General features: G+C 39.7%; 2 protein-coding genes across 15 annotated transcripts in view; one reads left to right on the top strand and one right to left on the bottom strand.

Annotated features, from left to right (window-relative positions):
- NCF4 (neutrophil cytosolic factor 4) overlaps window positions 1–25,143 on the top strand; it is a 56,290-nt gene that overhangs the window by 5,141 nt on the left and 26,006 nt on the right. The window lies entirely within an intron of this gene.
- PVALB (parvalbumin) lies at window positions 4,377–17,866 on the bottom strand. 4 transcript variants are annotated; one of them, XM_032689547.1, is made up of 5 exons: window positions 17,781–17,866; window positions 14,104–14,171; window positions 11,996–12,128; window positions 11,423–11,532; window positions 4,377–4,414 (listed from the first exon to the last, which is right to left on the bottom strand). In XM_032689547.1, exons 2-5 carry the CDS (start codon window positions 14,162–14,164, stop codon window positions 4,392–4,394), a joined length of 327 nt encoding a protein of 108 aa, XP_032545438.1. In that variant the 5' UTR covers window positions 14,165–14,171; window positions 17,781–17,866; the 3' UTR covers window positions 4,377–4,391. The 4 variants fall into 4 exon arrangements, with proteins under 4 accessions (XP_032545438.1, XP_032545435.1, XP_032545436.1 ...); XM_032689544.1 differs by lacking the exon at window positions 4,377–4,414 and adding an exon at window positions 4,455–6,081 and having other exon boundaries at window positions 17,781–17,862; XM_032689545.1 differs by lacking the exons at window positions 4,377–4,414; window positions 17,781–17,866 and adding exons at window positions 4,455–6,081; window positions 14,847–14,865.

The raw sequence follows: 25,143 nt of genomic DNA, 5'->3' as shown, positions 1-25,143 counted from the left end.
GTTCCTGCTTCTGATGAAGTCTTAAACTTCTGGGCTACACAGTGAACTGATAAAAATTCTGAACGAGAAGGATTCAGAGCTTGTAAAAATAGGATAAAAATTACATGAGAGCCCTTCACTGTTACTTATTCTGTGTTTTGTATTCAATAGAGTAGATGGAATTTTGGGTTAATTTTGACCTATCAGACCTTCAGTGAGAAATCATTTAAGTTCTATTGTATCAGTTACCTCTCTTTTGAGCATTCAAAATGAAGATGCATTTGAACGTTAGGATCCTCAACAGCCCCCAAAAGATGTAGGCTCATTAAATCTATGGGCAATTGTCTCTTAAGACTCTGCTTTGCTAAGAAGGCTTTCACGTGTGAACAAGGAAGTTAATATATGCAGAGAGGAACAGCAAAACACTGGCTTTAGTAATGGAGGTTGTTACAGAACATAATTGAACACTGACTGCAGCAAACCTAAAAGGAGACTTGCATTACAATGACATAAAATCTTTATTTTTTCCCCCTAACCTCTGATTTCAGCTGTCTGACTAAGAGAGGTGCTGGGCAATAGCTCAGTTTCAACAACCCATTGCAGCTGAAAGAGTAGATGCAATTGTGCTGTATCCAGCAAAATTGAAAATTGCTTTAAAGGAGAGGAATGCAAATGTTTTTAAGACAGAAAATCTTCATTCATCTGCAGAAGGAAGCATAAAATTAGCATAGCTACATAATTCTTATTCCTCTTTATATTAAAAAAGTAATAACTGTGAGATAATTTGCTATTACCTATATATTTTAGCATCTTTCTAGTGATACACTTTTAAAATTGCATTGCATTGTGAAAACACAGGAAAAAGAATTTGTAAACAATTAAATGTTATAATTAAAAAATTCTTTCAGGCCAAGTTTCCAAAACTTGAAAATATTTCTGAACCATTTGGATTTTCAGCAACCCATGGACCTTCCCTCCAGCAATTAATGGTTAAGCCTTTAACATCTGATCCTGAGCCTCTCATGACCTATCTAGAGTCATAGAATGATTTAGGCTGGAAGGGACCTTAAAGATCATCTCATTCCAACCCCCTTGCCATGGGCAGGGACACCAGGTTGCTCAGAGCCCCATCCAACGTGGCCTTGAACACTTCTAGGGTTGGGGCATCCACAGCTTCTCTGGGCAACCTGCTTAATTAAAGAATTTCTTCCTAATATCTAATCAAAGTCCACATTAATAGAGAGTTACCGTGTTCTTACCAACTGAAAGCCTAAGTATCCATTTTTAATGCCTGTTTTGTGCTACTGTAACACCAGTGAAACCAACTGTATTTTTTTACATAAACCATTAACTGCTCACAAAGCATCTCCTGGAATTAAAAACTCTAGTTGTGATATGAGTTGCACAATCTGATTCAGACAAGATCCTTTCACTTAGGTTTTTCTAGGTGGGGGACTGAATGAGTTTATGAAAGAAACATCTTTTCTAGCTGCATGTTGCACGGGGTCATTAGCTTAGGCTTTCCTATTAGTTTCATAGGCCTTTCAGTATTTATATTTAGACTGTGTGATCCATTTGTTGTTGTAGTTCATGCAGTCCCTTCTGTCTTTCTAGTGGCTGTAGAAGGGACTCTGGTATCTATATTTATATTTGCTGTCCTTAAAAGTGCATCACCCTCTGTTAAGCTTTGTTACTTTGTTAAGAGCAATAACGAGAAATGTACTTCTCCCCTTGTTAAGTAACTATCCCACATTAGAAGATCCCGCAGTCAGACAGTCAGGGATTTCTAAAGGGTGTGTCTCTTTGGAGAGCTCTGCTAAAATGCTCTCTCAGAATGAAGAAGCAGCAGCTCAGGTTCGAGCCCAGGACCTAGAAGAGGAGGTATTTTAATCACCAGCATATGCTAAAGCCTGGGCTCTGCTATCTGTGTTACCCGTGGCTCCCGAGTGGTGTTAGAACAACCTCAATGTGTGCTTTAACCTCAGCTGGAATTGATTGAAATTGATTTGCAATTGATTTGTAAATAAAAGAATGGGTTCTTTATCTGCCAACCATTTAAATCTCAGTCTAGGATTTTTTAATGAAATGGAGTTGTTTTGTGCATTATGCTCATTAATAAGAATTTTGTGGGTTAATTTGTGACTTCGGTGAACCTTTAGGCATAATTTTTTATGTTATTTTGTTAAGGCAGAGCTTGTTGTAAATATTGTGCAATGCTGCAGTTTTTAATTCTGTAACAATGTTAACTCTGTTTTGGACAGAATGTTGTTAATGTTTAGATGCTACGGCACAGAGGCTTTGCTAAAATTCTTATGTGTGTTGCAGGAAAGGAGAACATGAACTGCATTACCAGTCTTCAAAAGTATTTAGTTTAATTAGAAAAGGCAAAAGAAGCAAACAACAGTGATTGAAGTGTGGAAGCAATTGCAGGACATTAGACAGTGTTGAGCTCAGGACTGGTGAATAGACTGTAAATATAAATCCTAACTCAGCTTCTACGAAGTGAACAGGTGTTTGGCCTCCAGTCCATTGATTCCCAAAATAAGACATGTGGGAAATTGCTGATCCATGAAACTCCATTAAGAGCTTGGCACGACCCTTAAAGTACAAACTATTATGCATTTGTTGATTAAAGATTTAGTAATGGTAAATGGTGATTGGAAAAATCTTAAGAGTTGGTGATGGTCTGTTGATACAAACCCTTTTTGTTAAAATGCTAATGTCAGGAGGTGATGGTTTAGCTATGACTTGAGGATTTGGTTATTCTTCCTTTTGAGTTGTAGCTGAGCATGAGCTGTATTTCTTCCCTAGCAATATAGAATACCAACATGAACAAGTAGGGTCTGTTTTTTTAATCTGTAAACATATTTTATGTCATCCAGTTGTTTCTCATTACAAACCATTGGATATGAATCTAAGGAAAGGATGTGTATTGATTATTTTAAAATTTGTCTTCAACATGATGGCTGAAGTCTTTTTTTTTTCATCACTTCTGTGTTACAACAGGGAAGATAATTACGGAACACTTATTGTTCAGGGCAAAGAAGAAGATGTAAGATGCCAATTAAGAAAATTAAGGTAACTGTTTTGTGGGAAAAAGCAAATTTGCTCCTTTGCTTATGCATATGAAAACTAAACCACCTTTCTTCACAAAATAGTACATTGTGGGGTAATGTGGATTTTTTTATTTGTCAAGCGTGCTATAATCCACACTCTGCTGAAAGCCTGATTAAATTTTGTAGGAAATTCTGCTTTCTTCAGGCTTTACAGCAGTTTCTGTGGCAGTCTTATTAAAATAAGAGCAATACGAAAATGAATAATTTAATATTTTGTGTATAGAATGTTTTCTTATTTTGTCATAACAAAGTTTTGCATTTATTTGCTGCATTTTGAGTTACAACTAGATAACTTCCACCTACCAAGAAAATTATGAAAATTTTTTAAATTGGAAATAGGACAATTCAAGATTTGGAGAAGGTTTGGCAGAAACTTGGATGGGAAAAGTAAGAATTTAAGAGAAACATTGAAGACTCAGCAGTGAAAAAAATAATAGTTTGATGATAATTGATAAAACAGTAATTTTGTCTCTCGGCAGAGATTTACTTATATCACACATGTATTTGAATTTTTTTTTCTTTAGTATCAGAGACATGAAATACTACAATTTGAACTTTTAATTTAAAATGCAGTTAGGGGAAAAAAGTGGGTTAAAATAGATTTTTTGAGAATTCTGATTATAAGATCTCAGAATACAGAATTTGAGTATAGGATCTGATTACACCAGATATTTGTATATTTGAACTGACCAAATGCATGTTTAGAATATCAAGTACTGTCACCATGAAAAGTAAAAATGGTATTTTGGAGGTCTCTCTACCCATTGCAACTTTTCCAGTTTGAAAGTGGGAGATATTTCTTTTCGTCTTATCCATTACTATATAGCTGAAATTTTTCAGGCCAAATTAGGCACTCGGTGTTGCTTGTTCCAGAGTGATTGAGGGAATAATGTGAAGAAAGACTGAAACAGGGATCATTGAGGTCTTCAGACTTCTATGTTAGTGAAATATTCCCATTAATATTGTTGTAACTTGCTTTATTTCACATACTAATATGTGAAACATACTAATATGTTTTTTTAGACTCATTAGTGGCTCTGTTTATTTTCCTATTTGTTCTGTTGTCCTATTTTTTTGTTAAAGCCCTGGATAAAATTTCAGCTTTCATGCCATCCAGTGAAGCATTGAAATACAAATCCTTGCAGCTTCAAAGAATAGGAAGGGACTATAAAAGGCTTTGTTTATTTAGTGATTTTTATGTCGATTCTCGAATTCCATGGATCTTCGTTCACGTTCCTGCAACGGCGGAGTTCCTGATGCTTTTTCCGTAGCCTTGTGTGCTCCTGTAATGGCGCTTTATTGCCACGTGAGGTCAGCAGCTGCCGAGGAAAAGCAATAAATAAACTCGCTCGACTGCAATCCATTTTCTTTTGCTTTATTTAGAATACTTAAAAATCAATACATCCTTCAGAACCGTATATACATTGTGCAAAACCAAAGGATTTCTTTTTAACGCACAGCAGCTTCAGCAAAAAGTCTTCCTTGCAAGTTACTACTGAGTGAAAATCTACAATGGCTTTAGGGAGAATTTATTGGCTTCCCGAGTAGCATTGGGTAATCGCTGTGGCAGAGGATGTGTTCTCTACAGTGTGATGGTGACAGGGTTTCAGCCTTATCTTTTTGTCTGTGCTAAATTAGTGATAATAAATCTAAATCGAATAAGGTATTATTGCTGCAGGGATTCATTTGGAACGCAGAAATGGAAAATATCCTTCCTTTTTATTGCAGTAGTAATCAATGTTCTGTCAAGATGTGGGGAAGATGTTGCCTAAAAGGATTTTCCCCCTGCTTTAATCTTTGCTTTAAAAGCAACACAACAACAACAACAACGACGACAGAGGTGAAAAGCATGAACTTGGTGCCAAAGTCACTGAACGGGATTTAGGAAAAAAGTGTTGAGCTCTGCCATAGGCTTACTGTTAGTTAGTAATTTCCTTGAGCTATGCCATAGGCTGACTCTAGTCTAGTAATTTCCTTAGCTTGAGTCTCAGTTTCTTATATGTAACTTCAAAGAAGATAGTCACTTCTCTGGTAAATGTTAGAATAAATGTTTTTTGGTGGGATTTTTTGATTTAGTGTTTTAACAGAGGGAATGTCAACAGCAGCATCACACCTGAATCTTGGTGTCCCTTTTCCTGAAATACGTATTGTTGTTTCTTGTGAATATTCCATTCTTACTGTCCTAGATAGTTGTGTAATGCTGCTAGTAAACATGCCCTGTGTTTTAGAAGTGACTGCTTTTTAATAGGTTGTGAAGTTATCTCGATGTATGACTGGCACCAACTGATATTCCTGTCAAACCTTTTATCCCAAATTTCTCCTGGACCGGGCAAATTTAACAAATTATACAGACAAGGATCAATTTACTGATCACCAAACTGCAGCTAGAGAGATGTAGGTTAAATATTAGGAAATACTTTTTAGCTATAACACTGATTAAGTTGAAAGAACAAACTGCCAAATTAAGTTGGGTAATTGCCATCACTAGAGATTTTCCATCACTAGAGATTTTCCAGGCTATGAGTATGCACCCATTTAGCAGGGATAGCTTAAAAATAATACAGTCAGTTTTGCCACAGTTCAGAACTTGGACTGAATGATTCATTATATGCATGTTTTATCCCAAATAATTTTTTAAATTTCTTCCCACTTTACCCTAGCTAGGGATAAAGCAGCAGGGGTGTCAGCAAAAAAGAGTAACATTTTCTCTCAGTGTGTGCCAAGCCTACACAAAATAAGAAACAAGTTGTAGTGAGAGAGAAGAAAGCCCAGATTGATGTGACCTTTATTATTTTAACAGTATCTTTCAGCACAATTACAGAGTTGCAGGATTGCAGAGAACAGAGCTGGAGTATAAAATAACATAAATAAATAGAACAGGAGCCAAAGCAGTCAGCAGGAGGTGGTTGGAATTGGGCAGTGAAGGATGGGTGAAGGGTTTGCATTGGTCAAAGCCTTTATGATTCAGCCACCAGAGTTGCAAATTCTGGAGAAGGGAAAGAATTTTTAAAAATATTAAAAAAAGAAAATATAAAGAAGGAGGAAGCATATTACAATGATTACAGAGTCACTGCTGTAGCAAAAACATCACAATAACAGAAGAGCAAAGAAATCCAAGTTAATTAAAGGGAAAGTATGACTTGGGAAATCTTACAGTGAAATGAAAGGATTTTTGAGGGTAAGGGAGAAATGCTATACATGCCAGACTGTCAGGACCGTCCACTGCTATTCATCTGAAGAACTTGATTAGTTCCCTGTTATTCCTTTGTAAATCTCAATGGGATGAAGGCAAGAACTGGAAATTTAATCTTGCAGTAAGATAAATTTCCTTTATATCAGAGTTTGGCAAAGAGAATCATTAATGAGTCTTTCAAAGTATTGCCTATATTATAATCATATTGCATTTAAACTCAATTTTGTAATGCCAAATTGGCTGAAAATGACAAATTACGAAACCAGAAGGCTGGTACCAACCTATGTAGCAATCTTGACCATATTGTTGAGAATGAGAAAAATTTCTGTGGTCTCAGAGGGCCAGGACTTTACCCTGTGGCTTTTATTAGTGTTACATCCATAATATTTACATAAATGTATCTATGTGCAATTTGGGGTTATTTTATGCTTTAGTATACATAATGCCTTTCAGCAGGGAGATAAAGCATGGAAAAAGCACATTTGTATCCCAGTGAATAGCTGGCTGGTTATAATTCCTAACTCCATCTAACCTTGGAGCGGTTACACATGAGAATACCTTGCACGGTTGTATGTGCCTCGGTGTGTTAAAAATGACAGACTGGAGGGAATCCCAAGAAGGGCAACAAAGATGATAAAGGGATTAGAGGGTATGCAGAGAGAGTGGTTTATGGGTTTAACATAATCAGCTGAGAGGAAAATGACAAATAAGGGAGGCAGTCGTCTGTAAAGGCTCAAGAAAAAAATCACTGAAGTTTGACATAGTGAAGAGTAATGTCTGGCAGCTAAGAAAGATAGAAGGTGAAAATTAGGCATTTTAAAGAATATTCTAGTGTTCAGTTGAAAAATGCTAGACTATGAACCAGTGAGATGTTAACTGACTGTTGTGTGCAAACAGACAGCACTTGATGACATGTCCAAAAAATGTTGCCAAATGCTGACAAACCAGACTGAGAAATAAAAGTGTCAGAGTGTTTAAACTAATTCCAATTTATCCATCGTTTTGAAAGATGTAAATCCAAATTAGGATTAGTAATGCAGATTAGTTAACACAAAACATGTATAAATCCTGTACATGGTGGGTACATAGATCGAAAGTGTTGCAAACTGAATTTAAGAGATAACATAAAGTGCTTGTGATAGACACCCTGAATATTCTGGGCAGAAAAGGAGAAAGGGTATAATTATTAAATCACTGTGTGAATAAATCCTGCAGGGAGAAACGTGAACTGCAATGGATGAGACCTTTGCAAAAGGGAAAACTAACTATGTGTATACTGTTAGAAAAAATTGTCATTCTTGCTACAGCTAAATTAAATCTTTTTTATAATAATTTGTATCTATAGAATATATTTGGAAAAGGCTATTCAGACTTGCAGCCAAATATTTTCTATAGTACATTTTGATAGCGATATAATCACTTAATGGCAATATATTTCATAGGTACTTTCTGATAGCCAGCAAACCATAAAATACTCCTTCATGAATAACTGCTACATGATTTATACTTTCCCCAGGATTTTCAATATACTTTAAATATTTCAAAGATGTTCCAGTTGAATAATCTTGTAAATTAGTTCACTGTTTTCTTATGAAGGCTAGCCCAACCACAGGTGGCTTGTGGAGGCACTGCTACAAAGGGTATTCATGTACGAAAAACTTCTGAGATAAGGCACTGTATATAGTAGCCCCTGCCTGTTGGTCATTCTTGTAAATGTTTATTGCCTGTGACCTGTTAGTAAGGGAATCCTTGTGATTGACTACATCCTCGTTTCCAGTTGTAGTTATCCTTCCAAATAAAATTATGTCTTTCTTTGCACAAATAATAGCTTTAAATTACGAGCATTTAAACTATTTTGTCACGTAACATAATTTACTAACTGTCTTGTGTCAAAGCTCTGACTTAGGTGAGGATTGTTTCACTGTGTTCAGTACAGTTTAGTAGTATATACCAGCCTAATGCATACCCTCTAGTATGACAGATGTAATTACAAAGAACATGTTGTAGGCTCACGAGTTCTCTCATCAGATTATGTTTTTTATATTATCTTTGCAATAGCAAATCTGTTTAGGAAACTTCATAAGTAATGACTGACAGTAATTTGTTATGTAAGATACAAGGGCGCAAAGTGGGATAAAAAATGGAGGACTACCAAAAGACTCTTCATTTTTGTCATGACTTTTACCTGTGACGAGGTCATGACTTAACAGTTGTAATTTTGAATGCTTGATGTCACATTTTTACAACATTTAAAGGAAATAATTGAAACGCTTAAGAATATTTGCGGGAGTTGAGCTGTGATAAGGAAAAGATTCTGATTTACTGGGATAAAAATTTGGATTTGTTCTGCCTACAGTGCATGATCTTTGAAAAGTCTCTATGTACATTCTCAAGTCTATTGTTATCAAGAAACTGAAAGGCATGACTTGCATGTCCAATGCTAATACACAAAATAGATTAAAACCAACATTATGAGCAGAAATTTTAATTTTCTTTTCTCCTCTTTCTTATAAATATTTTCCTGAGCGTGCAGAGCTGCTTCAGCATCACTTTCCAGTCCAATCTGGAAGCTAATGTTGGTAGCATTATTAGGTAACCTGGCCTGGACCTGCAGCTTTTTTCATATTCATCATCATCTGTCCACATTGGTGGGGTATGGTGGGGGTTTGACACCACACAGAAGATGATCATGTCTTACATGAACTGGCTTCAAGTTTTCAATTGTTTGAAACTGGCACATCAACCACAAGCTAGAACTCATGATCAGACAAGAGGTAAACTGGTGAAACTATTTCAGAGCTGAATGGTCTTGCAGGAATGAGAAGAGGTTTAAAGCGAGAGACTTAAGAAGAAATTTGTAATGTGAGACCCTAGCTAGAAGAAGGCTGATTAGGTTGGGATTAATGTTTGTGGTGATATATCTGACAAAGTTGGCTGTGTGGTGTTAGAAATCCCTGAAGATCAGTTCTTACAACTGCTCTGGGCTCCTGAGGGACAGCGTTCAAGGGCCATCTGGAGAATTAACATTAACCCCTGTGAAAGGCTGCATGCTTGTGACCATATAGTGTTGTTTGAAGCTGGTGCTTGAAACAAGGGGTAAAAGGGATGCCTGACAATTCAGTTACCGGGAAACAAACAGTTTGCAACAAAAATACAGCATTGCAATGCTGAATATGAATGCAATGTACATTCGTGACTTTATGTTTTATTTACCTATGTGGTTATATTCTGGAACTGGATTTATGAACCAAAGGAAAAGCTGAGAAGTGTCTGTCCTCCTCATCCTTTGGGCACAGTCCCAAATGGGGAATGTATTTCAAGCATTTCTGGTGTAACAATTTGCTGTTGAAGTCAAATTTAAGAAATAGAAAAGAAACTTCGTAGTGTTGTACGATAGAGATATAGTCACAAGAAGCAGAAGAAAAAGGCACATCATTCTCTTCTCATTATCAAGTGTAAATTGAGAGTAATTCCATTTCAAAGTTAAGGAACAATAAAAGTTGTAGAAGACAGAGATAAGGAGAAGAGGCATTTCATATTGCTTTATTACAATGTATTGGCTTTCAGGCATTGTTTCAACTTTAAGAAAAAAGTGGTCAATCTTAAGTAAAAATATTAATGCTGTATTCTCTCATATAAGCCAAAATCATTCTGCAATATAGTTCTTTTATTCCAGTTGAGACTGATTTTGATTTGGCTTGCAGTCTTCTGGAATAGCTGAAAATTTATCTAATGTGAGGTTGGTGAATCAGCTATAAGCTTACTTACCTGGATTAGGTATTCTTTTGAAAATCTTGCCCAGTAGTACTATTAATCACTAATTTTAATGTGTATAAGGAAGACCCATATAATAAAGAATAATGAATAAAATTATATTATAATGAAATTTCAAATAATTATACCCATATTGGATTCAGCAGTGCTGCTAAAGTTTAGCAGGAGCCTCCCCGAAATGCTGCACAACTGCTCCTCTGCAACCATACTGTAGTCATAATCTGAGAAATTAAGAGACTTTGGTCTAGGAACAGGGGCATAGTCACTGATATGCCAATGTGCTATGAATGGGCAGTTCAGCTAATGTATCACCTGACTAATATGTCAGTGGCTGATGTTGTGTGTCATTTTTTCAGCTTCTAAATTAGAGAGTATGTTAGTTTACTGTGTTTTGCTTTTTGCTTTTTGTTTCTTTTTTTTTTAATTCCATCTTTTTACAAATCCCAGAGATTAGATAACACAGAGAGATATGAGCATTTTAGGTATTTTTTTAGATTTTAACTTATGATACGGCTTATCAATATGGCAAAAACTTAGCAACTGCCTGCTTCTAGGTGACTTAGTACTCTGGCCACAAACTTCTACTATCTTCTGCAATGAGGAAAGTTTTAGTTCAGAATCGCATCTCTTCATGTCTCTTCCAATGTGTGTCACTCACTCTCACCTCCCAGAAAGAGGAAAAAGGAAAAACTTTTTATATGAGCTAAACTGATTCATCCAAAGGGGGAATAGTAAACAGGAGTAGTTTTTTGCAGGAGAGGAAAAGTTGTTTTTTTCTTGTATTTCTCATATTCAGTAAAAGGGAGTGACAAGCTTTCTTAGCTGTGAAGACCCACATAAACACTAGCATAAGCTGGATAGACTGTTATTGTATAGAAAGTCTGTAGCAAAATGGGTGTGCTTTGAATTTTAAGAGCATTGCTTTGCTAAGTCATGCATTACTTTCCTGCTAACTAATCAAGCAGAAATGCTGGTACCCAGCTTTTTTTCTTTCTAAGTTTTATAGTCGAGCCTGGACCTTTGAAATTGAAGTGTCCTGATCCTCACTCCACTGATAACAGACAAATTAAACTAATTGAACTAGAATTTGGATGGGTACTTAGTCCTGCGCTGTATTGTGCCTGAACCACAGCCTGGGTTCTGTGAATTCTTGCCCCCTCTAGTGTCAGAACTCCGATCCTCTTCCCTAAAAGCCTCCAAGCAAGGCATGGCAAATGTAGCAGGACTTGGCATTTCATTAAACCCAAACTGTGTCCTTCAGAAGGTCACAGCCCCCAGTGATCCCTAGGTTTTCTCAGTTCTTGTATATAAGAGTAATATTCGAATGTTACTGTCAAAGTTTACTCCTCTAATCACATACCCTCAGCGCCAATTTTACCATCACCGTCCTTGTCTCCAGCAGCCAGGAGAGCCTTCGTTTCTTTGTCTGATAGGTCTCTTCCTTCTGGGGTAAAGCCCTTCAGTACAAACCTGAAGAGGAGGCAAGGAAAAAAGGAAAGTTGGGTTGTTTTTTTTTTCCCAGAGCAGTTACACTGCATATTTTTTTTACCACTGATTTGATATGCAAGTTGGAATCCAGGGTTGTATCTTCTGTTCCTGACCTTCTTTAACATTCAGGAGAAGCACTTTACTCTGAAACTGCATTTGGCTGAAGAACTATCTGTAAGGTATTGACCATTCATGTGTTTCAGGCATCCTACAATCGAAGTTACAGCTACATATCTCCAACACACTTTAAGATCATATGCTTAGCAAACAGCTCACATTGCACACAAATACTAGTCAAGAGCTTGAATTGTATGTTATTACCTAGATTCTTGTTAACAACTCGCCCCCAAAAAAACCCACCAAACAAACAAACAAACAAACCAACCCCACAGGGAATTAGACTCTTAAGGTGGGGTTATTAGAGAAAGGATGTATCTTTACTTACTTCAGTTCTTCCTCTTCAATGAAGCCACTTCGATCTTTATCAAGAATATGAAAAACCTTCTTCACATCTTCTGGACTCTTCTTTTTCAATCCTACCATCTCGAAAAACTTCTTGTAGTTAAAAGATTCAGCCGCTATAAGAGATGAAAACCAGAGAAATGCTTAGAAAAATAATTGAAACGTACAGCAACCCACACCCGTGGTTTTTTTTTTTCCATGCTGCTCTTTGTCCTGTCCTGGGAGGAACAGTCGAGCCCAGCTGTGGTAGGAGCTGGATGTGACACTGTATGCAGTGTAGTCGTCCATGCTTCACAGGTGCTAATGGAAATAAACGCAGGGGGAGAGGGGCAATGCCTCCGTTTTGCAAATGAAGAGCTGAGCTACAGGGGTACGAGACTTGCTCAAGGTCATACAAGAAGTCTGTGATAGAGTTGGGAGCTGAGTTCTAACCTGCTTAGTCTCATTTCAGTGCCTTAAACATTTTTTATTTATTTTATTTTTGATAAGTTTTAAGTCAGAACAGACATTTGAGGGCAGGCTCTGACTGTTACATGGCTGTCACTTTTTGACATTTCCACCCTTGGGAAAAAAACAACCCCCAAAAAAGCTCTTGCTCAACCATGGAGCCTAGCATTGCGAGAAGTGTTTCAGAACACACGACTATTTCAGCTCTGTTTCGTTTTTTTCCTGGAGACTTACTAGAAATCAGTGTTGCACTTCAACCGCTAAAAGGTACGTGCAATCGTGGTGTGTGAGCTCAGATCCTGCAAGGGAGTGCTGCACGGCGCGCTGCCTGCAAGACCTTGTGAGGAACGGTCTCCGGGGAGGAAAAAAAAACCTAAACAACCCGGAGCCCTTGAAATCGGAGCCGAGATAAATGAGTTTACCTGCTCCACCTCTCCTGTCCTTTAACCGCACCCGCTTTTGTCCCACCCAGGTAGTGTAATGACTGTGATGTGGATTAGAAATCCGATACAGTGACCTCCAAAACCTGCGGTGGACTTTTTTTCCCCTTCCCCGTGCATTCTTATTCCCGCCGCATTAAATTTTCCCATTACATAAAATTAAGGAAGCTCAGTCTTTCGTGATCTGCCTGGCTGAGATCTGTCATTACTTGCTGCTAATTGCATCTGCTCCGAGACTTGGAGATGGCCATAGGACAATGGAAGCTAATGAGTAAAACAGCTGCTCAATTGAGCAAAGCAGTTTGTCAGTCCCCTCGACTCTCCGGCTGCTGAGATGAGTCGGGCTCAGCGGGTTTTGCGCTTCTGTCTGTTCGGGAAGGTCATCGCACAGACCAGGACAGACAGAGGCGTCTCTCCGGGCTGGTGCGGTCAGCCAGGTAGTTTGGGGGAGGGGGTGGAGAACGTGCATCCGGGAGCACGATTTCTAGCGTTTCTTTGAAAGCAACCTTAACTACCTGAATCTCTGTAAGCACAGAGAAGAGGGTTTGCTGTCAGTTTTAGGGGTCACGATGAATGAGATGGATAAGGAATATCTGAAACCCGGAGGAGTCTGAGAGGAAAGTGTGGACCGCTGCAGCCATTCGCCCTGCAGAGAGCTTCTGCAGTCGAGCAGTGCACCCGCTTGCTCTACTGTTGCCTTCTGCTCCATCCCGAAAAGCTAAATCCACCCGGGGTTTCCGCATAGGAAGTACAAGAGCGGTTTCTTATCTCCTTGAAATGGGAAACAGAGTTCTGTAATACCTGAAACTGAATTTCAGCAATGTGAGTGGGAAGCTGCCGACATCCACTGCTGAATTCCCATCCCACATCAAGATATAATGCAGAGTGGTTCGTCGAGGGTTTTGTTCCCTTTGAAAGTATCCTCTCCGTAGAAGCAACGTCTATCTGCTGTTACTGCTTGCTTTCCTTTAAAATAAATATTTCACCTCTGTAACGTGCAGGACAACTTTGCTGAGAATGCAGCCTTGTACTTCATAAACCTGTCAGAGGCATTCACTGCACTTTTGAAAACACATCCTCATTTGAAATTTTGTCTAGCCGGTTCCTCTAATCTTCCCATAGCTTAAATAAATGCACTGCTATCCTAAGCTGAAGAGATGAAAGAGGGAAAAGAGAGAAGAAAAAAAAAGAAAAAAGCACTTACCTGAAAAGGCTCCCACAGCCTTCTTGATATCCTCAGCGCTGAGCACGTCAGTCATAGCCATCCTGCAACTGTTTGAACAGGGAAGCAAGTGCGAAAAGATTAAAAAGTGCTTTTCTCATCATTTCTGCTCATATGACCAAAGCTGCAGTGCTGTGTGGGGATGGCACACCGGGAAAGGCTGGACCTGTGCCAGCTCTATAGCTCTGCGTGGATAAGTGCCGTGGGCTGTCGCTCTCCAGTTTGCAGAGCACCAAGTAGTCCACAGACGCGAGGGTTCAGCTAAAGAGAGGGCACGGGGATGCCTTTGAGGGGACTGGGGTGGGGGAGGACGCGAGTGGGGGTCGCTCCCTGGGAGGCTGGAGCCTAAGCCTTACTGGAGCAGTGCCAGAGTCTGCTGAGATACCGGCTGGAGAAAGAGTTTTGCCAAGGTCAAGTCCTCGGGTGCGGTGGACAAACTAGTGGTGCAGAGCAGAGCCTTTTCCTTTAGTAAGTCAGGACGAGCTTTACCCGTTATATTCGGTGATGAGTAAGGAACTGCAGCATATGCCAAGCTTCAAGCTGCTCTTCAGGTCGAGAAGCAAATATAATGTAGCTTTTGAACATTTGCCTTATCGTTCAAACACTTCAAACATCTCCCCCTTCTCCCTTCCCCCTCCCCTTCACACACATATTCCTTTTAGACCTCGTTTCTTTCGGGCCAGTCCATATTAAGCATCATCCTCGCTGAATTAATTATCACATGCCTGCGAATCCTACAGATCCCGTTTGTAATACACAATATGCTGCAGAATCTTCCGTGATATATGGCGAAACGAGATGCAAGGTGACAACATGCTCGTGCGGAGCTCCTGTGAGGTAGTGGGCTTCTCAGGCGGGACCGGGCACTCTACGGTAGCATCAAAAAAAAAAAAGGATTTAGGATTTGTAATGTGTTTTCTAGGTTTGTTTCTTTTTCTCCAAGAATCTGTGCCCATTTTTCAAGGGAAATATGGCAAGAAGTCCAACTTGCTCTCAGAGTTTGGGCAGGAGCCATTAGGCTGAGATAGCCAAGGTTTGGGCCCAGTAGTAGGGCAGATCTCTGCAGGAATACTGGCATCGCTGCTCCAGGAGAGACGGGGGAGGACAGAGCGGTGGCAGCGAGATCCCCGGGCGCGATCAGCGGGTACGGCCCGGTCCCGCTGCCACGATCACACCTTTCCTCTGAATGGGGCCGCCGGAGAGCGGCCTCGAAAAGGGGACGGCTGGTGCAGAACCTCGGGTCGCGCTGCAGTAATTGCTCTGTACTTTCAAAAGTAAAAGCCCCATCCTTTATTTCCGCGGCCCAAGTACAGCTATAATGGGTGAATCATTACCATGCCACTGAGCGCAGAAGGACGGAGGAGGAGGTGACATTGGGGTCTCCCCCCCTTTTTTTTCCCTTTTCTTTTTTTAAACAGCGTCTCTTCGTTGTGGGAGGGACTGTCGGTTTTCTCTGGTTGGAAGTCCCCCTTCTCCCCCCTTTTCCGTGTATTTCCTGAGGTATGAGGGATGCCTAGTTTTCTCCGAGGACAAACAAGGAGATGGATGGGGGAGCCGAGTCCCTCTCCCCAGGCTGGACGCATCCTTCCTTGATCCACAGGGAAAGAGAGGCTGAGCGCTGGGGCGCTGAAACGAGATAAACCGCAGCCCCACAGAAGAGCTCCACGCACCTTCCTACGTGGGTCAGCAGCCCCCCTTGTTTCGGATGTGGGAGGTTGAAAGGTGCAGCAAAGACAGTACTCGGCGTACTCGGGTCTCTTGCTTTAGTGGAGTTCAGCTTGGAGGGCTGAGTTGAAAACGCCTCGTTGTAGAACAGGTTAAACCCTTGTCGTTAGTCCATTTTACACATAATTTAAGTGTAGACCAATCAATATACAACTATTTGCCAGAGATAAATGTCGAGACCTTATGTCATTGGCGTTCCTTTACTTCTTCTTAACTGAGGGAAAAGAGAAGAATCCCTTCTTGCTCCCAGTGCAGGTGGCGCCGATACTGCATCACCCTCCTTCGTTGCGTACAGCATCGGTGAGGTCTGAAGAGGAGATGGGCCTCAGGCTCCGCAGGTTTTTCTCCTTTATGAACCTTTTGCAAACCCGTTGTTGAGGTACCCTCGTTCTTGGAGGCACAGAGCCTCCCTTTAGGTCCCTACCAACAGGAACGCACCTGACCTCCCGCCAGTGAAGATGCTGTCGTTGCGGGTGACTCGTGTTTCGGTGTTAACCCCGCTCTGCTGACAAGGCAGAGTACATTTGGAAGGCTGCCCTGGGGGTAACTCAAGCAGGTAGCTGGCAGAAGCGATGCGCAGCGCTGCCTGCTGTGCTGTCAGACGCCTATCAGGTTAACTAGCCTCATGCCAAGCAAGCCGGCCAGAGGCGCATTCCGTGTCTGTGTCCTGGGGATGGGAGCCCGACGGCTCCCTCCGCATCCCTAACGACGCGCGAACTGCCCAGCTTTCCCTCCGTCATCGGATCTGTGAGGGCTCTACGGCCTAATCATGCTGTGGAGGCGAAAAGTGAGAGGTGTCAGAAAAACGAGGCTTCAGATCAGGTGGAGCCATCTGTAGAGCGTAAATAACATTTCCCTCAGCTCCCTGTCCCCTTGCTCAGAAGCCGTGTACCCTCCATGGCCAGAAAAGTGAAAGCAGCGACACACAGGTTTGCAAAGCGGACAGCTGGGAATCTGGCATGGGAGAGCGACTGGGGCCCATCTCTAAGCTGAGCACCGCCCCTGTTTAAGTACAACTAGCAAACTTCCAGAAGCTTGTAACACCAAGCCGTAGTCAAAACTGTTATTCTAATAAAAAAGGCGTTTCACGAATTGGCGGTTTCACACTCGACCCTTCACCTTTTTTCATCATCCCTGAGAGATGAATGACGCGTTTTCCTTTACCTCTGAGATTTTGCCAGTTTTCCTGCCCGAACTATTTGCAAAATCCACACCGTGGATTTCCAAGTTGTCTGCCCAGAAGCTTTCATGTAGATCGACTCCCCCTTCCACCAGCGCCAGAATGATGAAATTCTTACTAAGTAAACGACCAAATAAATTAAGTAGAAATCGACCCACCCTTGCCAAAGGCAAACAATTCAGGGAGAGTTTCCTGAACATCACGAAGCCCGCACGCCAAACACTGAAGTAGAAAGACGGTGGTCCTTAGCAAAAAGAGTGAAACATTTCCTTTAGCTTTCTAATGACCACGCCAAAGAGAGCAGCCTCATCTCATCACTTGCGATCGTGTGTGCAGGAGAGATGCCATTTCTCTATGTGTTTTGGATGTTAGGGTTTTTTTGCCAGTTCACGGCTGGACATTTCAGTAAATTCTGCTCGCCGAGTCCTTTCTTGCGTTCTCGTTCACTTTCTTTTGTTATTTTCACTTTCTCCCCTCCTTTTCTCCTCATTGCCCCCTCAATGTGTTCAGTTATTTACTCCTTTTTAATGGTCTTATCTTCTCCTTTGAAGTCTCCTCTGCGGGAAGCCATTCCTCAGTGTTTGAGAGATTTGCATCTCTTTGTTTCCGAGCTTTTGTTTGTGGAAAGGGGGATGGGGTCGGAAGGATGGAAGATATCCTAGTTTGATTTCCTTCGGGCGAAGGTCCTGCTTCTTGTCAGGAGCTGGTGAATCCACGTTTGCTGTGGAAGTTTGAGCATTTTCTTACTACTTACCACTTGGATCTCTGCTAAGCACGCTTGAAAAGGGTGTGAGATAGGGAGGTGGTCAAAAAGAGGTGGAACTCGGGGTAGGAACCCCACTTATATAATCTCTCTCGCTCTTTCTATTTTCGGCAGGTGATACCCACTCCTCACTGGTATCAGATATTCAGGGGGTTTGTTGGCGGTGTCACATTTATCTTTCCCTTAACTAATCGAAGAACACTATTAATAATCCTTGGCGCTTACCTTCCCCTGGCTGTGAAAACTCATTACCTTGGCAAACTGATGGTCCGCTTGAAACTTTAGTGTTAAGGGGAGAGGCAAGCGGTATAAATGAGCTATTTCGACGCAAATAGGCAAATAACAATAAAAATGCCATTGAGACCTATTTGCCATTCTGTAATCCATCTGGGCACACGTTTCCTGATATTTAATGTATTTCTAGCAAGGGAAAACATTTTATAAAGGGCCGTGAATCATACATCAGATGAAAGTGGCATCGGGGAGATCACGATGAATCAGGACGTTCAGTTCGAGAGATGGGACTCTGCTCATGAAGAAAGGGGATAGGAAGATGTAATGCCCTCATCCGAGTGAGGGGAACAAAGACACTCTCGGGAATTTGTCCTTTTCTCTCTTTAGCCCTGGCAGATACTATTTGAAACAAAATGGAACAGCTCTAAATTGCCTCCTGCGCTTGAAGCTGCAACATTCAACCTTACGGCTTGGCCTTGAAGGAAGTCAGAAATATTTTTTTCCTGCAGGCAACAGCAAACTCAATTGTGTAATTCTGATTGCTCATACTTAAAGGGGCATCCAAAATCTGCATTCAGGGCCCCATTGGGCAAGGTGCTATAGAAGTCTAAAAAATTTACAACCTGAGCTTTCTTAGGAGAGACAAGACATTGTAAATGAAGAGATATGATATATACAGTCATAATACATTGACTGTAACTTTTTCAGCATATAAATTTTCTTTATGCTGAGTTGCTTATTCCAGGGAAAGACACCTTTGAAGACACTTCTATTTTTACTCTGTCAAGCAATAATAACAAAACTAAAAATGCCATTGAGAGGTATTTGCTATTCTGTAATCCGTCTGGGGACACTTTCTCTGATATTTAATGTTTTTCTGGCAAAGGAAAACGTTTTATAAAGGATTATGCATCATTTTTACCTGGAGTATATTTATGAATAAAAAAAGAAGATCTTTTCTGTTTCAATAGTCAAACCCAACATTGCTTAGGTTAAAAAGCAACCAAGATTTTTGTGATACAATGGAAATTATCTTTGGGGAAGGGCAGGTTCTGTGAAACTGAAATTTGATTTTTCTAGCTTGGTTAATTGATCCTAGAAGTGAGGAAGGATAAATGAGATATGTATGGGATAGGAATATTTAAAAATATTTCTCTACTGCCAATATAATTTTGATGCTGAGTTCTTTGATAAATTGGAAGTACTCCAGCAGCTTTAGATAATTTCTAAAGAGGTAGCTTTATTGAATCAAACATGACAAAGGTTAATTCAATCATTTTAGTGTTCTCTCTCTCTCTCTCTTTTTTTTTTTTTATTACACTTCCTGTAGTGATTTTTGAATTTTCAGTGTGCTTCAGTAGTAGAGAAAATAATATTACTTTTCAGTAGCCTCCTTTATTTCTCACACTGTGTCCGTGCTCTGGCTCAGAGCAGGTGATAATTACAGTGTGAGACAGCTGACTCATGTGGGTTCAGATGTTTCAACCAATTGGTGTGCCACCTTTGGAGTAGTGTAATAATAGTATGCTGTTTGCTAAATTCAGTGATGTGGGGTTTGCCTTAAACTGTCACATATTATAAACCCTTGATGTAGTACCAAGATTAGACTCTGGTTTAGGGATACCAGTATTTCATGGTTGCTAGCGGGATGCTTCATTTCCATTTGGTAGCTGGCAGAACAACTTTTCTCCTTCTTTTGGCAGCTTAGAGAGGATAAGGATTGTAGGACTGTCTTTCTGGCTAATGGAGTGTGGCTTCCATTTCTGTCTGCTCCACTGGAATGAGTGCATTTCTCCACTGGTGACAGAAGAGCAAGTGCAGGACTAGTCATTGTGATTCCTCTGTGTAATTCAGCCATGTGAAAGCAATCCTGATTAGTGGAAATCCTTTCTTATCCTTTTAGTTAGTTCTTACTAAAGCTTATTTACAAAGGGAGAAGCAGATTTATGACCACATTGACCATATAGTGACGTCTTTGTTACATGTCAAGTATTTAATTAAAAGGCATTTTGTTCATTTTTTTAAAATAAGAAGAATACAATCAAAATCTGACACATCTAGATTATTTGTAAAAATCTGCCTGAAACTGAAAGACACGGAGAATTGTGGCAACAGGCTCACTGAGAGTTCACCTGTGTGAAATGATAGAATTTAGGGAGGAAGTTTGTATTACAGCACTCCTTAGTTTTGGTAATGTGGTTACATATTACTATCATCTCAATTACGTTCATTCAGGAAAAGATAAGGACTGGGTTTCCCCTTTAGGATACATGTACAATACAGAGTTGGGGATGACCATCCATTATAATTTTTTTCCTCTTTCCCACCACACATAAATAACTGTAGTCTGAATAATAAGGTGGTCCAGGTCCCTATCAGCCAATATACCAATATTCTGCATGGTATCATCACAGCATTAGCATAGCACCTTAAAAAGGAAGCTTACCCTGCTGCTATCCCCCATGTCTACTACTTGTGTTATAACAAGCAACTTCAGTCTTCAGGTTTACCAGCCAGCCATCTTTTACTCACCGTTTCTTTTCCTTATTTGTTAAAGAAATAATGGAATGATAGAATGATTAAGGTTGGAAAAGATCTCCAAGATCATAAAATTCAACCTTTGGCTGAACACCACCAGCACAAAGTGCCACATCCAGTCATTTCTTGAACACTTCCTGGGATGGTTACTCTGCCACTTCCCTGGGCAGAATGTTCCAACGCTTAACCACCCTTTCAGGGAAGAAATTCTTCCTAATGTCCAAACTGAACCTCCCTTGGTTCAGCTTGAGGCCATTTGCTCTTGTCCTGTCACTGGTTGTCTGGGAGAAGAAGCTGACACCCACCTGGCTACAATTTCCTTTCAGGTAGTTTAGAGAGTGATAAGGTCATCACGACCCTTCTCCTCTGGAGGCTAAACAACCCCAGCTCATTCAGCCTCTCCTCATAGGGCTTGTGCTCCAGACCCTTCACAAGGTCTGTTGCCCTTCTCTGGACATGGTCCAGTGCCTCAATGTCCTTCTTGTAATCAGGGACCAAAAACTGGACACCGGATTCAGGGTGCAACCACATCAGTGCTGAGTACAAGGAGACAGTCACTGCCCTAGTCCTGCTGACCTCACTATTTTTGACACAAGCCAGGATGCCATTGGCCTTCTTGGACACTTAGGCACACTGCTGGCTCAAAGTCATATGATTTTTTTTTTTATTTGAAAGTGCATTCTAAAATTTTAGAGGCTTTATTGACAAAAGACTTTATTGATAAGAGATGTTTCTTGGTTGCCAGCTAAATTTTCTCTTATATATTTTTATCGCATCAGTAGCTCATATAAGTCTCTGGATCAGCCTTCTTTTTCTTGTCTCTCTTGGTGCTTACGCTTTTCATTTGATTTTACAAACAGTTATAATATTCTTCAGTCCTTGGGTAAGCTAAGCTATACAAAATTATTTATGTTACACCTTTTCTCATGAATCAGCCTCTCTAGACCTGTAATAATTTTTCTTATTTGTTTTTTTGTATTCCCCTTGTTTTGCTGGCATCTTCTTGATACTGTGGTGCACAGCATAATATGGAGTTCCTTTGCTGTCTGAGCTTGTAGAGTATTCTAAACTGCTTGTTATAGACTCCACCCTGTTATATAAGAATGATAAATCAGGCAAATTTGCTGCAGTCCAACATGTATATACTATGTATATGTTGGTGGGTACTAACCCATCCACAGGACATGTAGATTTGGAAAGAATTCATACAACAATTTAAAATATTTTAAAAAAATATTTTGTATGCCTGCAGTATATTTTGTTTAAAAAGATTTTGAAACATTTTATAGCCAATATTTATTACATAGGAAGTTCTTTATTTCCTCTAAGACAAAGCTCAGTGCTGGTCTCACCTATGTTTAGAGGCAGGACAGGAATCCTTACAAAGGCAGTATTTTCTTTGGTGTTTTGTCTCTAAGTTATGACATAGGTGTACATTTCTTCCTCCTGCTCCTGCTATCAAACCTGCCCCTTTTCACAAGGTCCTAGGTAAATTGTCCCCTTTCATCTTACTTCTAAAAACGGAAGAAATATCATATTGCTATCCTTAGCTGAAATGAGACACCTTAGGTGCTCTCTATAACCATAAACCATACAGTACATTGATTCAGGATTCCAGAAATCCTGTACTGAAAGCCTTTTGGAGGAATAGGAGTAAATATGAGTTTTAATTAGTATGACAGCGGGTAATTATTGGGAAGATGAAATGTTGATACCCACATTAGAAGTTTCCCAGAATTTTAGGAGAAACCTCTGATGACAAAAGTACCACTAAACTTTTCAGGTTTGTTAATACAACCTGTAGCTTTTTCAAAAGATAAATTTACTTACTAAAGAATGTAGCATCTATTACATTTAGTCTGCCAAGGCTGTTGTGATGATGAGTACTTTTATATGTTGGAGAGGAGAATGGGTAAATTCATGGAAGAGATCCATTGAAAGTGACCAAACTCCTACAGGCCACATCCAGCTTGTGAAGCTCCTGAGCTAAAGTAGTTGAGATTTGGGATGGTATTAGGTAAAAGCATCATAATGTTCCTTCAAAGGCTTTTTTCTATGTCCACTGTTGGGGACAGGATGCTGGGTTAGATAACTGGAAGGAAATAATTTTGATCCACAATGGTAGTTCTTATTTTCCTCAGCGTGGTTTATAATACCACATACATGTGAAAAGTGGAAGGATCAGGTGGCCAGAATGTATATGGAAAGTAAATCAACTAAAAGAATGACTTACAGTACCCATAAAAAAAAAAAAAAGTCTTTTTTTTCCTAATATAAACCTTAAATGTTCACTCCACGTGTACTCTGACTCTTTGCTTATACAATGCTCTTGAGTTCATATATGCCCTCTTTAGGCTTCATATGAGTATACTGGGTTAGGTATATGTGTATTTTATACTACTACTCTGTGACTGAAAATGTCCATTATTTTAGACATACTAATCATCATTTCCTTCTGCAGTGGCCTATTCTTTGGTTTGCCTTGGAGAAGTCTGTATTCCTAGGATAGAAGCTTAGTGGTTCCGGTTTTACTGATTTTTCCATTCCTCTGATAATTGTCTCAAAAGCTGAAAACAGCAAATGGCTGCAAGTGATATCCCAGAGGTGAGAAACAGGTCACTAATAGTCCATGCTACCAAGGGGCTTTGGGGACTCTCCAGCTTGTACTGCAAATGGTGTGGAAAAGAAAGTGAAATGTCTCACCCAAAGGAGATAATACAAATGAAAAAAAGAGATAGGTGTAAACCCCTGGGGAGAGTTAGGCTCAAATTACCCAAGAAGAAAAAAAGCTAGTGCTAAAAGAGTAGGTCTGTGTATCATAACACCTCCTAGCAAATCTCAAATGGATATTTACAGCAGGAAAAAAAGCTGTTAGTCCCAGTGGGAAACCTTGACCCCAAGGTTAAGAGAATGGAAACAGTTGGTTTTCTTTACAACAGACACTTGTGGGTATCAGATATTTGTCATAATTGACACTCTGGTGGTGTTCACACTGGGATGGATAAACCCATGTAATTATTACCACAGGGATTATATTCCAGAAAAACTAGCACAGCAGAGCCATGGCTTCATTACTTATTCCTATTTATACTAGGCTGCTGGTGGGAGAACAGTCAAAGTACTTAGATCAGGGTAAACAGCTTTGGGGGAAATTGGACTTTAGTTTTAGCAGTTGGAATCCTGTGATAATCCAAATTTAGATAGTTATTCTTTAATTAATCTGTTGGGTTTTTTCCCTTTTTTTTTTTCTTACGCTTTTATAATTCATTTCAGAGCTGTTAGTGCACAGTGAGATGGATTTAAAAGCTAGAGGTTTGTGAGGGAGTCATATCTTTCTGGATTAACAGCAAGTGGGAAGAATTTTATAGCAGTGATGCTCAAATGGCAAGTTTGGGCTTTTCCTGCCAACCTCCCAGGTGGAAATTGCTAGCTAAGGAAGTCTATAACTACTACAGAACAGGAACACTGTTGTGTCAGCTGTTTATTTATTGCCAATATTTCATTAGAAAACAATTCTTCCATTTACATAATTGGTAAATGAGACATCTTCTCAAGTTTAATTCATGATTTGAATCCAGTCAAGGAAAATAACAGTAAATAAATCTGTAGTGCTGTTTCAGTCACCCTGATGAAATGAGTTGAACAGCATCGGTCCAGTTGTTAATAAGCAGATACACACAAAACAAACTTATGTGCACTCAAAACATATATCCATGTAGTTCATGGCCTAAATCAGACCCAAACACTGAATTCTCCTGTGCTTTCTTTTCTTCATCTCTTTAGGTTGCCTAAGGAGAAGACTTCAGGAAGGAAACCTCTACTCTTGCTGCCTATTCTAAACTTCTTAAGAGAATGGACAGACATTCAAGTGTTAGCTTGTCCAGCAGCATTCACCTGGGATTCCCTCAGGTAAATGTCAAATTGAAAAATTGAGTTTGTTTCTTGTAACATCCTTATCCTCTGAATTAATGAGAAAAAATTATTAAAGAAAGACTCACAGGCATATTCCTAAGGGAAGTATGTTTTCTCTGCCATTTCCAGTGTATCACAACTTCTTCTTACAATTTCCTTTTAGAGATTCCTTCTGATAATCATCTTATCACCTTGTTCATAATCTTATGTATTGGGATTTCTTTAGTTTCCTCAGAAAGTGAAAAAGTTTATTCTTATAGTTTAAAATATTATTTGCAAAAAAAATATTTATTGGACTAACCCATTTTATAGAAACTTATATTATGTTTATATTACATTTTTTATATTATGCACATCTGAATCAATCCTCATTATGGGCATAATTTTTTTTTCTTGGATGTTTGTATTGTTTCTCCTTCCCAAAAAGGTTCGTAGTGGCAATCTCTTGTAGCAATCACCTTACTGAGGGCATTTTTGCATTCCTCCTTTCAGAAGTTTGTATGTATATTCCTTGTGTAGGTAAAAAAAGGCTTGTATGTTGTAATCTAGAAGTGGAACATCCACACAGCATGTGGTACAGATGCATCAGCACTTTTAGCTCATGTTATGGTATTTTGACAGTTATTTGTAAGAGGCAGTAGCCTCCCAGGGCCTTTGAGTTTTGATCTCA

This window comes from Chiroxiphia lanceolata, chromosome 5 (assembly GCF_009829145.1).
Source record: "Chiroxiphia lanceolata isolate bChiLan1 chromosome 5, bChiLan1.pri, whole genome shotgun sequence".
Classification (NCBI taxonomy): Eukaryota; Metazoa; Chordata; class Aves; order Passeriformes; family Pipridae; genus Chiroxiphia; species Chiroxiphia lanceolata.
Note: the sequence above shows the minus strand (reverse complement) of the source record. Positions and strands in the feature narration are given on the sequence as shown.